Source organism: Tinamus guttatus, unplaced genomic scaffold (genome assembly GCF_059628265.1).
Source record: "Tinamus guttatus ecotype Peru unplaced genomic scaffold, ASM5962826v1 Tinamus_guttatus_pri_ptg000223l, whole genome shotgun sequence".
In the NCBI taxonomy this organism is placed as follows: Eukaryota; Metazoa; Chordata; class Aves; order Tinamiformes; family Tinamidae; genus Tinamus; species Tinamus guttatus.
Window position 1 is genome coordinate 83,625 of NW_028288757.1, and position 15,641 is coordinate 99,265.

General features: G+C 47.4%; 1 protein-coding gene across 2 annotated transcripts in view; it reads left to right on the forward strand.

Annotated features, from left to right (window-relative positions):
* Positions 1-15,641, forward strand: part of TTC28 (tetratricopeptide repeat domain 28) — a 139,404-nt gene that overhangs the window by 75,105 nt on the left and 48,658 nt on the right. For both annotated transcript variants that reach the window (XM_088525040.1, XM_088525041.1), the window contains exons 2-4: positions 8,050-8,197; positions 10,319-10,591; positions 10,931-11,061. In XM_088525040.1, coding sequence (XP_088381166.1) covers positions 8,050-8,197; positions 10,319-10,591; positions 10,931-11,061 — 552 coding nt within the window. The remainder of the gene's footprint in view (positions 1-8,049; positions 8,198-10,318; positions 10,592-10,930; positions 11,062-15,641) is intronic.

The window sequence follows — 15,641 nt, forward strand, 5'->3', positions numbered from 1 at the left end:
AAGGAACTTTGGTTACCTCCTTTGTAATGTAGGAAAACAAATTGAGAGAAAATCCTTTGTAACTGGAAGTCCTTTCTCTGAAGCTTCCGGTAGTGCAAAGTCACTGATCTTGTTATCACAGCCCACTTTGTCAGATTAGCCATTCTTTGCAATGACTTAACTGCTTCTTCTGCATAATTACCAGATTTTAGTCATCTGAAATGTGGCAGGATTCAGTAACCACTTAGAGAGGCATCTAACCAAGCCAAGTAAAGTCCTCAAATATCTGCTAATGCAACTAAGCAGTTGGTAAACAAGTAGGGCTTTACTTTCCTTTGGGAAGGAGACAACTACTGAGGCCATTAAAGTAGTGAGCACACTCGGGGATTCACAGAAGAAACTGCTAAAAAGGCAGAGAAAGCTGACCAAAAAAAAACCCACCCTTTTGTTGTTGTTGTCTTGAGGACTCAAAACAGAAGGTGGCACCTTTTGGCTCCAGGCTGCTGGTAAACGAGTTTTTGTAGCTGCCTTCCAGCTGCCTTGAGTTTGGTAATCCCATTTATCTGGGCTTCATAGTGTGGGCAGGTGTGTGCATTTCCTAATAACCCTATATTGGTTATTGCTTGGTGGGAAGGTGTCCTGCGTGGCTGCCGATGCTCGGGGTACCCTTAGGCTTTTCTCTGTTTTGGATTTTGGAATACTGTGCAAGCACCACACTTCTGCTAGAGACTGATCAGACCCTTCTGGCTGCTTCAGTGGAAGCTGGTGCTGGGAGAGGTGCAGTCCCTTGAAAAAGGCAACCCAGGCACGTGTCACTGTCCAAAGCAGAAGAGGTAGCAAGTGGATAGAGCATCTCTGGGTATTTTTCAGGTAAAGATCCTATGTTTGTGGATTTGTTTCGCTAGCAAAATCAGTAACTTGGCCTTTCTCTTATCCGCATGCATGTATATTTATAAAATTCTCCAGCTGGAATTACTGGTGCTTTAAGTTTGATATGGGTGAATGAAGTTGGAATGACACTGATGATTGAAAACATAGTCCAGTGATTTAAATTCAAAGTACTCATCAGCTCTAGCCACTCATGCTGTGCAGCTGAAGTAACTCTTGATAGAGCAAGACTGCTAATGTGACCAAGGAACTTGACAGAGCTGTTGTGTGGATGCCAACTTGAGCCCAGTGCTGCAGGGAAGCAGAGCTTGAGAGAAAGCAGAAAGCCCAGGAGAGCAGGACAGAAGGCAGCAGGTAGGTGCTGGGTGTCTTGATCGCCACGGTTAAATTGGGTACCTCTTCTGTTCCACAACAGGCAATGTTTACACCTTCTGCAGTTTGCAGTGATTTTAACTGAGGAGTATTGTAGCTCAGGCTAAGGGAAGTAATGGTGCACAGATGCATTAATGCTGATAAAACCATCAGTGCCATTTATTCTTCTGTGCAGATTTAGAGATTTTGGTCTGGGGATTCCCGATGATGGGTCTCAAGTCCCTTGGACTTTAAAATAACAGGTCAGTTGTTCTTTCCTCGTGCGATAGTTTGGATCAGCAGATGGGTTGTTAGTCACCCGAAGTGTTTATTCCACTCATGGCTAAACCTTCCTATTAGATAAGGCTTAATAGTTTTAGCTGCTGAAGTTAGGAAGATGCAGCTGAGATGTGCGAGATGCGCTCCAGAGAGGAGGGTCTAGTCTGCAGCTCATTCCTGGAGCAGTTTGGAGCAAATAGGGGAAAAGAGCAGTATGATCTCGGGGAAAAGCTCTGCTATCGGCTTTGCTAACCAAATTAAGCAAAGGTCAGCATCATCACTGATGACTACATTTAACTCGTGTAGGAAGGCTGCCTCTGCCAGTTTCCTGCTGTGAAAGCTTCCTAGGAATAATTAAATGCTCCTTAGATAAAACAAAGCATGATATTTTGCCCCCCAATCTTGCTTGTGGGCTAAGTGGGACATGGAGAACGTTTGTGTTTTCAAGGAGTGCAGTTTGTGCCAGAGGTTGGGAGCAGGGGTAGCTCACGGGGAAGCCGTGCTGTGGGACGGCGCGTTTGTCGGGTCGCTGCCCGTGCTCTGGGTGCGTCGATGCCGGCGGCGCAGGTGCCGCGGAGGAGGTGGCGGTGGGCGCCATGCGGCTCGGGAAGCCGAGCGCCGCACGGAGGCTGCGCGCAGGGTTCGTGCGTGTGCGGCATGTGTTCTGAATTACTGCGCATTCCTCCCTCTCCTGCATTCCTGAAATCCCACAGCAGAGATTTGTCCTGTGTTTTTCTCTCAAATTTGGCTGTAAAGCAGTTACAACTGAGGAGAGGTTGAACGTGGTGCTCGGGGAGCCGCAGCAGCTCTTGGCGTTTCTGTGGTGTCGCCTGCGTCGCGCGCAGCCGCGGGGCGCCGGGAGGGCCCCGGCTCGTGGGCGCCCGCTGCCCCGCGCCGTCCGCCGGGTACCTCCTGCGCGCAGCGTCCTGCGCACGCGGGGCCGGGCGGCTGGATGTGTCGGCGATTGTTCATGCTGGTTTGGCCTCGCAAACCAAGGGCCTCCTCCGCAGACCCAGAGCAACTCGCCAACAGGGTTGTCCTTCGTGTTTTCTTGTTAACGCGATTTTTCTAAATCCCAGTTGAGGGTAAAAAAAAAGAGCTCCAAGAACTGTATTCTTGCCATGAAAATGTGATGCATTTTTGTTAACCTGCATTGGTGCAGAACCGTAGGCATAAGCTTGATACTTGCACTGGACTTCTTAGCCTTTCGTTGTGTCATAGCTGTAGATTGTATTTGAAAGACTTTACAGTGCTCTGGAGATTGCATCTGTCATTCTCATGCGCTTACCGTCACTTCAGGTTATATCATGCTAGGAGAAATTAGCACGAAGCTGTAAACAGTGGATACCGGCGCAGCTCTACATCAGCAGAACGGACGTGTGTTTTTACATTACAGCGGCTGGTTTAAAAGTCCTTCTGTCAGATCTGCTGTCTTCCTCGAGTGTCCAGTAGACACGATTTAGCTGTAGTCAGCATCGTAACTGACAGCTGAGAGCGTTGTCATTTTGGATTAGATTTCCTTCTTAATTAGCATGCAGCCATTTTAAATCATTTGGGTATTATTTGGGGCTTTGAATAGACCAATACTGTTATTTGAAAATTACAAGTTTATTAACGTATTGGCAAAATAAAGGCAGTGGCTGAGACCTGTGTTAGAGGATAAAGCTTTGCCTTTATCTGGAATGTTGATTCTTGTGCAAGAAATATTTTCATACAAAATATCTGAAGGAAACTGAAAAGAATGAGAAGCTGCCGGGAATGGTGCTCACACTGGGATGAGAGGTGAAGATGTCAAAGTGCACCAAGAAGCATACGGTAAAAAAGGATGTGTGAAAAATTGTGGTGGGGGGGACTGTGACCTCAGGAATGGGTCCTGTGTTGGGAATAAGGCAACCTCAGCTTGGATTTGCCATTAGAAGAGCCTCTGTTATGGCACACCTTTCTGCATGGCCTTGAAGTCACAAGTGGCAAATACATTCTGCACATGGAGCAGTGAGGATGGGTGTGAGCATTACCCCCAACGGCCTCTCCTGCACAGGGATCAGCGACCTGATAAGTCAGCAGTTCAGTAAAGCTGTTATTTCCCTCCGGTCCTCTTGCCTTCCAAGAGGCTTCTGCTCATGGTGCTTCATCCCTGCCCTCACTTCCCCTTCCTGAGGCTGGAGGTGGGAACATCAGGAGATACACCATGCTTTGACTGCAGCACCTTGTGCCTGGAGGGTTGTGTGGTTCTGTTCAGGGCTGTAAGAATAGGGGAGCATATATTTGATCATGCTAGCATAAGGAGAGGAGTAAATAATTCCTATTCAAAAAGACTTGTCTGATGCAGAATTTCAGCCCAGATTATCCTTATGGGTATGCCAGAAAGATGTGTGTGCTGAGAATTGTTTAGGTTTATCTTTCTGTGATGCAGAGAGTGGATAGTTTTCGTGCTGGAACATAGACCAGCTCAGGGGAGCATTTACAAATGCTGAAGCTTTCCCAGATTAATTCAGTGATCTGCTTACTTGGAACCTACTTCACCAGTGGGAAGAAAAGAATATTTCAACTTTGTAATGTAAAGAATGTCTTCCTGATTTTCTTTACTGAGTGTATAAATGTGAAAGCAAAGCACTCTGGCCTAACGTAGATCCGCTGACAAGGAAGTGTCATGTGTATGTTGCGGTTGATACCTGGTTGATTTTTGTACATGTTAGTGTATGTTTTGCTAACCGTGTATTCAGATCCAACATGGGCACTTGGCAATGCCAGGGTCTCCAGGATAGCATGGAGATGCGCCACACTTCAGAAAGTAAGATACAGAGATTTGAAAAATGAACAAGAGTGTTCCAGTCTTTGAGGATAAAAAGAACCACAGATTCGAAAACACCTGCTGCTGCTTTCTCCTGTCTTCAGCAACACACCTTTTCTTGCTATTAATCTCTCTACAAGGAATCAGTATTTTTTTTGGTTACCTGGGATCACTGGTAAATTGATGTCATTTTTGCTGCAGAATGAGTACTTTTCTAATCTTTGTCTAACGTGATTAAAAATGTAAAGTTCACAGAAACCTGGTGGATTGTGTCCATGGCAGACTGGAAAGTGGCTCCTTGTCTCACTGCATCAACAGCTGCTCCTGGCTCCCTGCTTTTTCTTTCCCATCCTTTTCCAAAGGGCAGTTCTCCCCTTTTGTGGTTTGCAGCTTTCCCCCTCATTACGGTGTCTTCGTTCCAGTGCTAAAATTGCTTGCGAAGCCTCTTGAAGAGGCAGTAGGCTAGAAAGCTCTTCATGCAGCGTGTTAAAGGGCTCTGGAGACCGCTGTGCGCGGAGAGCTTTCTGTGAGAGCTTGCGTCAGGGTGAGGAACAACGGCGGGGGCTGCAGGAGAAAACTGGCCCAAACCTTCCTTCAGCTGAGACTAATAGCATTCAGAGCCCGAAAGAAAACCCTGTTCAAATTAATGGTTTCCAAGGGGGGAAAGATCCAGGAATGGCTGTGGGGAGGGGAGGAAGCTCTGTGCACACTGGACAGAGCAGCATAGAATCGTTCCGGTTGGAAAGGACCTCTAGGACCTCATGAGCTCACTTTTCTTCCTGGGATGTAGGAAAGCATGGTTTGGCCATACCTGTCATTGAAAAGCGTGTTATTTCTTCTTCAGCAGCCTTCGTGTGTAGGTGGGAGGTAAGGCGCAATTGCACTACATGATCCTTCCTCAACCATGGAGACTCTATGACATTAATCCCTGTTTTCTGTGCGCTGCAGGAAGTTCGTCTGCATTTCTGTAGCGTCTCCCTCCCTTCTGCCCTTTCATACAGGCGCCCTGTATGTGCCTGGTTTTAGGTTTCTGAGCTGTGCTGATTTTCTGCAGTGGTCGGGAAGCAAAATGTTCCCTGATGCCCAGTATGACCCAGTAGCGCACAGCTTGAGAGGAGACAGGTTCTCCCTCCGTAAAAGGTGCCGGCCGTTGGCCGTGACTCCGCGTAACGTGAAATTCCCTCGTCGGCTGCTGCCCATTGGTGCCTCATCCTTGAGAAGGGAGCCAGGCAGGCGCGTTTGTCCTGGGCTTCTGAGACAGCCTAAAGGCGCCATCGGAGACCTGTCCTCTGAGCACAGCGTCATCCTGGCGGCTGCGTCAGCGGCCTCTGATGTCGAGCAGTAGAAAAGGCAAATAAATGAGAATGCTGGAAAAAAGAACTTAAAAGTGGGTACCGCTATGTAGGTGATGTGCCAGGGGCATTGCACATTGGCAGTTCTTTATATTTTCTTTGATCTAAAGCATTGTGCTAGTAATCTAATTAACATTGAGCTGGGTTTCCAGGACAGTAACGTGTTTGGTTCAGTAAGAACACATTTAAGCTAAAGGTTAATGAAAAGAGTTTTCCTTCCATTGAATTCATTAAAAATAGTTCTACAATCAACACTTCCTAATAGAAAGGAGATTAAATATTCATGTCTCTAAATTTCTCATGTAATTTTTGATTTTCCTTAATCTGTGTGTCTCTGGGATGGATTCTGAAAGTGTCTGAAAACTATTGAAAAACTAATTCAGATATTAATTGCAGATTTATCCTCTATAAGGAAGAAAGACTTCTGCATTTGTATATTTAATACATATATATGAACACAGGTTTAATTTTTTATTATGGATGGAGAGAAATAGTGATGAGGTCTTATCTGCAAATGCATTACTAGGAGCAGATCTAAAGAAGCAGTATTATGCTCCTGAAGCACTTTTAAAGAATTACAAAGAGATTTTTTTCTTTTGTTGTGACAGCTTTATTTGCATTATTGAAGCGGCTTTGACTGAACCAAAAGTGCAGCAAAGTTTGCATCAGAAGGGTATTAGGTGGACACGAAGATAAAACATGAATAATGAATATCAAAGATGCTTCTTAAGGATTTAAGTGCTTTTTATAACAGAGACAGTGTCTGCACACAGTCTCTGCAAATGGATGGTCTGTTATCCAGTAGCTCTCAAGTGAGTTTTAGATACCCTTTGGTTGAGAGACTTTGCCAATGTGTCAGCTGTGATCAGAAAACGTTTCTGCACTTCTTGCTGTGGGCAGGGTCTTGGTGTCCCAGCTAAGGGAAATGCAGAGCTCTTTGGGAGCTCTGCGCGTCTGCATGTTATGTTGTTGCTGATGTAGGAATGGAAATATGTCGTGACAAGAGAATAGAGTTACTTTGAGGATGTTGCTCCCATGAATGGTTCCCTTGGAAAGGAAGGAGCAAAGAACACTCTGGTAAATGTGCTCAAAATCATGAGTTGGGGCTCAGTCCTCACGAATCCATATGTACACTGGTGCTTCCAGTGGGGTTGGATTGGGTTTTTCATTAGTAGTTTTTCATTAGTCTAGCTCACACCTTGGATCACATTTTTGTTCTTGTACCTGGCTATTGTAACTGCTGTTGCTCCCAGCCCATCGCATTTAGCGTGGCCAGACCTGTGCCTGTGTCTGCTATTCCTGCTTTCCAGGTGCTTCTCTGTGTTCCCGCAGTCTCGTTTCTCCCTCTCTCTGTTCTGACTTGCCTCGTTCCCCGCTCTGCTCCCTGCACATCCGGCCCTGTTCCGTGTTACCTACCCTGCAGCTCACCCCGTGCTCTTCCTGGTTTCCTCCAGCTCCATCGGAACGTTCCTGCAAGATCTTCCTGCCTTGTGTCACACGTTCCTTGCCTGGGAGTGCTGGGTGGCCTGGTCCCCCGCGCTGCCTCCGAGCTCTTGGATAACGACGTCTGCATTGCAGCTTCACCGTGCTGCGAGTCCTTGCTTGGCTCTCCGGCTGATGCGTTATTTGTTTCTTTAATTTTCCCTTCATAATAGTACCAGTAAGAAGTCCCATTTTGAACATGAAATATAAAAATACCATCTTTCGATGGTATTGTGTGTGCCAGGCACTGTTTCTTTTCCGTAGCGAAGCGATTTTCAGCATTCCGAGTTGGACATCCTGGCTCAAAAGGATTCCATAGCTGAGGCAGGACGATGCTCACGTGTTACCGTGCGCGTGAGCCCTGACGTGTGGGGGTGACGCGGGTGTGAGATGGGGTGTTTGCCCACCCAGCAAGTGAGATGGCACCAGCTCCTGTCTGGAGCTTTGCCTGGTGTTTCACTGCAGCTGGAGCCTTGAATGTATTTTGATCTCTACTAGCACAACATTTATGTTGGACTCACTGGCAAGAGCTGGTGAGAAAGAAGATTCCTTGTACCCTGTGTGAACCAAGAGAGCAGAAAGGGAGTTCTCGATACAATAAGTATTTGGTTATAAGCAGATTGTAACAGGTAATCTTCTGAATCCAAAGGGAAAGCTTTTCTTAAGTAGCTATTACCATCTTTGGTCTCTAGCACAGTCTAAAGGAATTGCCAGAACTGAGGAAGCTGCGCTAGGGAGAAGCGCCTGGGTGGGCAGTCACAAGGCAAACGCAATGTTGCTGTTTTTGACTGTGGCCAAAGTAACCAAAGAAACCAGAATGTGCTTTTGTAGCCCAGTGGCCACCAACATGAGGTCACTGCTCATGCAGGTTTGGTAGGTGGGACTTGTATCAATTCAGTAATTGCTGTCTCTTCTCTCTGCTTTCAGGCATACTTCCGGCAGGGCGTAGCCCTTCAGTACCTTGGGCGTCATGCGGATGCACTGGCAGCATTTGCGTCGGGCCTGGCTCAAGATCCCAAGAGTCTTCAGCTTCTGGTTGGCATGGTCGAGGCCGCCATGAAGTCCCCCATGCGAGGTAAGCGTCAGGAAGTCTCCTGAAGGACCGTGGTCTGCAGCTGAGGCTCTGAAAGAGGAAGCAGTTTCAGGCCATGTGCGATGCTGAGACCCCATCTGCAGGGAGAGGATCTGGAGACCTGCAGGGAAAAGATGCAGGAATTTACTTCTCTGTGGAGTTGGAGAGTGCTGAGACAAGACCTCAAAATAACGGGAGGGAGGTTAATATTCCTGTGATGTGATGAAACAGTGAGATGACAATACCCAGCTCCAGAGATACTGGAGCTGGATCCAGCTGATGCTGTGTAGTATTTCCCATGAAGTCCTTTGTCTTTTGGATTTTGTCTATTAGCAGTATGGATTGTGCACTGCAGTGGACCTGGCAGCAGGCCGTTCTACAGTTCACTTTTATTCAGAATCACCATTAAAATCGCATGGGGCTTGGAGTGGTTCTGCACCACGTTTTGGCTTTCTTTTGTAATGTCCCATTTGCAAGGGCAGGTATTTTTCCACTAGAGGAATGGGGCAGCCTCGTTGCAGTGTCTAATGTGTTTTTCCTGCAGGCTCTGCCGCAGTGCCCTGGCAGTATTTCCCAGGAGGAGCAGAGCAGTTCTCATCCTCTGCTGCAGGCCATGGGGCTCAGTGGCCAAGCCAGTCTCACTGAGATGAGAAAATATCCCCGTCTGTTCCTCTTTTTACAGTGTTTTTAATCCACCCTCTAAAATGAATTTGTCCAGAGGTTTCTTTCCTATATAGCAGTTGCCTGTGAAGGTAATTTCATTTTGTACCCAGAGGCACCGTGGCTGCTTAGAAAGCAGGTTTGGATGTGAGACTAGGCGCGCTGTCTTTCAGTAATTAGTTTTTGTAAGTGACACTAGATCCACTGAACACATTTGGTACAAGCTGCCGGTTTCTCCCACAGGACAGTCTTGCTGTACACCAACCAGGTTTGAGTTGCTTCTGGATTTGGAGAACGTGCTGCCAGTGCTTCTGGGGATGTGGCACTTCTGTGCAAGCATCCCCAGTCAGACTGGGTGACCTGGCTGCCCTGTTGTGGTGCAGCTGTATAGCAATACTGCTCCTTCTTGTGCATTTTGGTTCTGCGACTCTTCTGTTGTTATCCTCCCACTGATGGGTTTGATAGATTTTTAAAATGACTTTGCTTATGGAGCATTAGTTTTATGTTGTGTAGGTATATGTGCTGTGCCACTGTGATGTGCTAGTGTAATGATACCCTGTTTAGGCTGTAACTTACATCACATGCTCCCTGTTTGCTTCTTCAGGGAAGTGTTAAAATCCTCTGTTGTCATTGTTTTTGCACTTAGTCATGATGGGGAGGTAAAAATCCTGAAAATGAAGAGCAAAGGGCTGAGTTTGCTGCGGTAATACTGATTTGGGTCAGAGCAATTGAATCAAGTGACCTAGTAAATGTTGAAAATTACATTTTAAGCCAGCATGGTTGGTTTCATGCAGCAAATCCTGGAGTCCTGGAACACTGACGTGTTCATTGAAATGTGCAGCCAAGCATTAATCTGAATGATAAAATAATTAGACCAGTTTAGTCCAGCAGGGCCAGTTTCATTGCTTCACAGGACTCCTGCAGTTCTACCCTGTTTATGAGAGCAGACGGGGCTGTGGTTTGAAGAGGTTCTTTCCTGTAGCTCTTCTGTCTTGGTGCAGATTGTGGACTCTGATACCTGAACGAGCACAGGTGCTTCAAAGACGTTCAGCCAAATGCTAGTGCTACAGGAGCAGAGAAGGCAGTGATCTCATGCACTGGTGATGGCACATTCTCAATTCCCTGCAAAACCCTGCAGGTGTTTTCTCTACCCTTACTCATCAGGTCAATCTGCAGAGCTCAGCAGAGGATTGCTCTGTATTTTTGTGTTGTCTTCCTGAAGTACTTTCTACATGCAAAACATCAGCTTCCTTGTTATCTGTCCTGCCCTGATGCGCTCGTGCTGCATATTGGAGGATGTTTTTGAGCTCTAAGCTCTCATAGTAAACATTGGTTTGATGTAAGCTGTCTTGACTCTTAACTCCTGTATCATCTGGTTACCAAAAACGAAGATGAAGTGTTTGGCTAATTTATAGATGTAAATAGCTTAGTTGAGTAACTCTGCCTTCTTTTCTTGTATTGTAGAATCCCTGGAGCCAACCTATCAACAGCTGCAGAAGATGAAGCTGGACAAGAGCCCCTTCGTTGTGGTGTCTGTGATAGGCCAGGAACTTCTGACTGCAGGTCATCACGGTGCATCTGTGGTTGTGCTAGAAGCTGCCCTGAAGATCGGCACTTGCAGCCTGAAGCTAAGGGGATCAGTGTTCTCTGCGCTGAGCAGCGCTTACTGGTCCCTGGGGAATACAGAGAAAAGTACTGGATACATGCAGCAGGACCTGGACGTAGCCAAGTCTTTAGGTAGAGTTCTCCTTTCACTCGCTTAAGTGCTGGCTCCATACAGATGGAATGAATTAATAGTTGTGTCAGTAGCATAAATGAAGGGCAACATCATTCTGTAGTACTCAGATTTCTGTGTCGTTTCACAAGCTGCTAAAGCAAAGGTAGAATTTGCAAAATGCGCAAACTACGGGCTTGTGCAGCACTGTTTATCTGTTGTGTGTGAGGTGGGTGATCAGCAGATGAGCTAAGCTTTAGCGGGGTCCTCTAACTCATGAGTATCATGTTCCAGTCTTTCTGCTGGACACCTCCAGCAACTCCTGTGTTCTCTAACCTTTATTTTGTTTGCATGCAACTCAGGTGACCAGACGGGAGAATGCCGAGCTCATGGAAATCTGGGCTCTGCATTCTTCTCCAAAGGAAACTACCGGGAGGCCCTTACTAACCACAGACATCAACTGGTGCTCGCCATGAAACTCAAAGACAGAGAGGTAGGAATCTTAACAAATAGACTAGATTGGGAGTAAATGCCAGATGTGAACATCGGGGACCCTTGTCTGTCTGTCTGTCCTGTTGCTATTCTGAATTTTTGGAAGCAATGTGACCTGTCTTCCCAACCTTTCAGTTGCTTTCTGTTGTGGAAGTCATACGCATCAATAGATACAGTCAGTTATTTTTGTATGATTGACAGGATACTTGGTTTATATTCTGGGCTCAGCCTACCTCTGATTTTGTTTGAGCAAGTTCTACCTCTCTGTGTCTCTGCTTCCCTTCCTGTCCGTTTTGCCTACCTCACATAGACTCTGGGATCTCAGGGCAGAAGCTCTTGCTGAGTAGATGTAGATGTGACATCTTATGTGGTTGATCCATGACTGTCATCAGCTCCAGTTTTTCCTGTGATGTAGATGATAATAATTGGAGCTGTATTAGGGGATGTCATATATTGTGTCTTTTCCAGGCCAGTAATGAGCTAAGTTCCTGCCCCAAACATTCACAGTCTTCATAAAATAAGCTGTGTTTAAAAAGTAGTGAAGAGGGAGAGAATCCATGCAAGCCTAAATACACTGTTTTGTCAAGTGTAGAATGGTTTGGTCTGGATGTGCTTTGCCTTGGCTGTTTACTGGTCAGCTTCTGAAGTGTTATGCCGGGCTCTCTGCCAGTGTGGAGAAGCACGCTGCGTGGACGCAGGAGCGTGACCCAGGAGAGCCTGCTGCAAGTTCACTCTAAGGACAGAATCATAATTTTAGTGCAAGTTGCTCTCTAGTGGGTTCCCCTCTAGTCCGAGTGGGGAAAGGGAGGGCTTGTGGGTTGTCTGACAGATGAGCAAGGGGGAACAGTGCAGGTTTGAGTACGTGTAAATGCAAAGGAAGTTTCTGTGAGACTCAAAAAATGGGCAAATGAGTTTCTTACCAATGACTGCTCGAAAGATCCATCTGCAGTAGTTAACTGCTTTACTAAAGTGCTGGTTTATGATTTAGGTATCAAGTAAGCCATTGAGAAATGCATCTTTCAGTAGGTTATAGAGGGACTGTGACTGGGGAAGGGACCCGCAAAACAATTTTGTGATTATTTTACCAGCTGGAAAAACTTCTGAATCACTCCCGATTTCCCCGTTTCCGTTCAGGTTAGTCAGAGAAGCTGTTACCCATCATATTTTATAGCCTTGTTGATTAGGAGTCCCTGTTCTTGCTAAGAATCTTAATCTGTGTAACTGCTCCTCCTCCCCGAGACTTCTCCAAGCAGCAGATTTCCCCCTGCCCTTGTGGTAGGGGTCAAAGAGGGGATGGCAGGAGCGTTCGGAGAGAAGGACCCGGCCTGCCCAGGCACCTGGCTGAGCGGGGCAGCCAGTCCGGGGCCTCCACTGCCGGCAGGCTTTGATCTAAGCGCAACCCAGCAGTTAACCTGGGACAAATACAGAAAACGAAGTTTTAATTGTGATGGTTCTCAGTTTATGACACATCTGGGTACATAATTAACAGTTATTGACAACAAATGACTACTCGGGTTAGCAAGAAAGCTGAGCTACTTGGATTTCCTATAGGATGTAACCACAGGAAATTAATTTGGCGCTTTCTGATGACATCATCTTGACCACAGAGCTTCCTCTGAACAAAAAGCTGTTTTTCTTGGCCTCCTTTGCAGACATTTTTATAAAGCGAATGTTATAAAGTTGCAGTAGTGCTGATGTGAATTCCACCAGAAGGGAGTTTGGTGTGTGACTGTAATGAGGTAATAGTTTTACCTCCAACTGTACAGAGAATTGGTGTAGAAGGTAGAAATGTTCTTTTGTACGAGTGCCCACTGCCCTTGCGGGAAGCTCTGGGCTTCAAGGTGCTGCAGTGCGGGCTTGTCCTGCAGGCGTCTGCCGGGCTAAGAGCGTTTGAACTGCGGTTAAAGAGAAGACACGGCGCAGCTCGGTTGTCTGTCACTTCTCCGTGATGATGAAGCAGAGCAGGTTTTGGCATGGACTGTGCTGGCCTGTGCAGACTCTGGGTCTGCCTTGAGGTGAGGATCCCTGGTGCAGCCTGTGCTGCTCGTGTCACATCTCCTGCACTAAGGAAGGGTAATGTAGACGCAGCGCTCAGTGCTCCGGCCGTGCTGCTGGTCCAGCCTGGGTTTAGCTGACGGGTCCTTTAGAGCGTCCAGGTGAATAGCGTAAGGCTCGACCATGCCCTCACAAGTGCATCTGTGCAGCTCATCAGAACACCTCGCAACCAATTTTGAGGAGAGAGATGGGGCAAAAGACCAGCTGCAATAATTATTAAAAGTCCAGAGAGAAGATAAATTGTAATGAATTCCTGAATCTTTATATAAAAGATTTTGTGCATGCGAGTAAACTGGAGCTGGGTTGCAGGGCAAGGTTTCACTAAAAGGATTTAGTTAACCTTAAGTATAATTTACTGATCTGAATTTGACAGCAAACTTAAAATCTACGTCTTACGATCACCTTTCAGGAAAAATAGGTAGTAAATCTAAACTCTAGACAGTCAGTTACCAGATCAGTGCAAGACCTTATTGCCCTTCAGGCGTAGCACTACAAGTTCATTCTTCTTTGAAGAACCTAAAGATGCCAGAGGAGCTCTCCCCTGCAGACCATAAATTGCAGAACTACAAACTCCTTTTTCAAGTTTGTTGGCCTGCTTCCTTAGTGCTAGACTAAAGGTGTCAAGGCTAAATATGCGATCCGACTGTGTCTGCGCTACAGAGAATCTGCCAAGTTGTAGAAGAACAGCAGTGTTTGTTGGCTGTCATGTACAAATATCGGCCCATGTAGATGTTCCTGCCTTGCTGCAGATGCAGAAGGAAGACCGGGAGTTCACGTAGCTGCCGCGTGGTAAAGCTGCTTGTGTCTTGGCTGGTGTGTGCGTTGTTTTGCAGTGGAAACTACCTAGTTTTAATGGAGATGCAGGCTGTCAGTGTTCATACAATACCTTTAAAGTAAATGTTCTGTCTTCAGTACTGGGTAGCCTACTCTTGTGAAAGCTGCTAGGCAATCCAGGTGGTCCGTGTTGCTGCCGCATCATGAGCTCAGTTTAGACAGGGATAGTCAGTGCGATGAGCTGTGCCAGGGCCGGGGTGAGGTCAGGAAGTTGCTGCGGTGGCTTTCGATGTCTGCAGCGGCTGCGCTCCCGTGCCCTGCTCCCGGCTGTGCCGGCTCCGCAGGCAGGCCGCGCTGCCACATCCTGCGCGCTGCCGCTTGCCGCTGCGCTCCACGTCCGCGCTCGCTGTGGGAGGTCTCTGCCGGGACGGGATGGAACGGCCCTTTCCGATGGCTCTTTGCTACCGGTGCCCCCTCCGGGTGGTTCGATTTGAGGAGAACTGCTCGAGAGGCCTCTGTGAAGCCGGAGGACTGATAAGCTAAAGGGATGGCAGGGTAGGAGCCAAGTGTTTCTCATGGAGCGGCATGGCCCTTCCTGTGGGATCGTGCCCGGGCCACGCGTGGACCACACTTGGGCTCTTGTCTTGGGGTGACTGCTGGCACCTCAGCGACTCCCTGGCCAAGCAGCTCCCTCTCACTTGGGCCATCAGGTGCCGCCTCTTGCGGCCTTGCGTTTAAAGCAGCAGGGCAAGGAGGCAGAATCACAAAGCAGCCGTAACGAGATGAGCGCGTGCACGGAAGTGCATCGCCCCGCGCTCCAAAGCGAGCGCGGCCTCGTGCTCAAGGCGCAGCACCCCTCCTCGCCCCGCACGGGGACGGAAGGGTCCGCTCAGGATCTCTTGTCCTGGGCCTGGAGAAGAGACATGGTGTGACTCACAGGTCTGTTCCTACAGCCTCTTTCCACGGAGTTTGACTATGGGCAAGGAGGAGGCAGGAGGTTGGGACGGATAGATGGACCAAAGGTGCTGGACCTGCTCTGTGCAAGGAAGGTATCTTGTCCCCAAGCTGATGCAGGGTGTCTAGTGGAGTGAGCGAAGCAAAAAAGAATACACATAAAGCATAAGCAAGCAGCTTCAGCATGTGGCTCTAATTCTATAGTCCTTCATCCTCGTTACTGTCTTCTCTGGACGCCGAACGTGGACCAAGAGTGTCCCTTGGCTGCTGGGAGCTGCCTGGCGTGCTCTTCAGCTGCGGTATAAAATAACATGTTATTGCCTTGCCTTGTACCGCAGTCCAGAATGCTTCAGCCTTGCCTACAAGGGATGGACCAACCTGATCTCTTCTCTCATAAATGCCTAGTCCTCTCTAATGAAACTAAAAGGGAACTCTTTAGCATTGGCTTAAATGAGTAAGTCACATATTTTACGGTAAAAATTTAGCAGACTAAATAAAAAGTGGGGAAGGGAGGATGAGATCAGACTGGATGATAAGAGAACTAGACTGAGATGTGCCAGACCAGATGCTGAGAAAAACTTAGAGGAGAGTTTTCCTCCCCTTCCGTGGAGCATTAACCACAGTGTTTGAGCTCTGTGCAGCATACAGCATGTGTGCAGGTAGCGTTTTTGAAATAGCAGAACTGTTAGTTACGTTATACACTTATCTCTTACTGCCTTTGGTGCAACAGAAGGAACGCAGGAACTAGGCAGCCTGCTTCAGTGAAAGAGTGAAACCTAACAGACAGTAGCAGGGCAG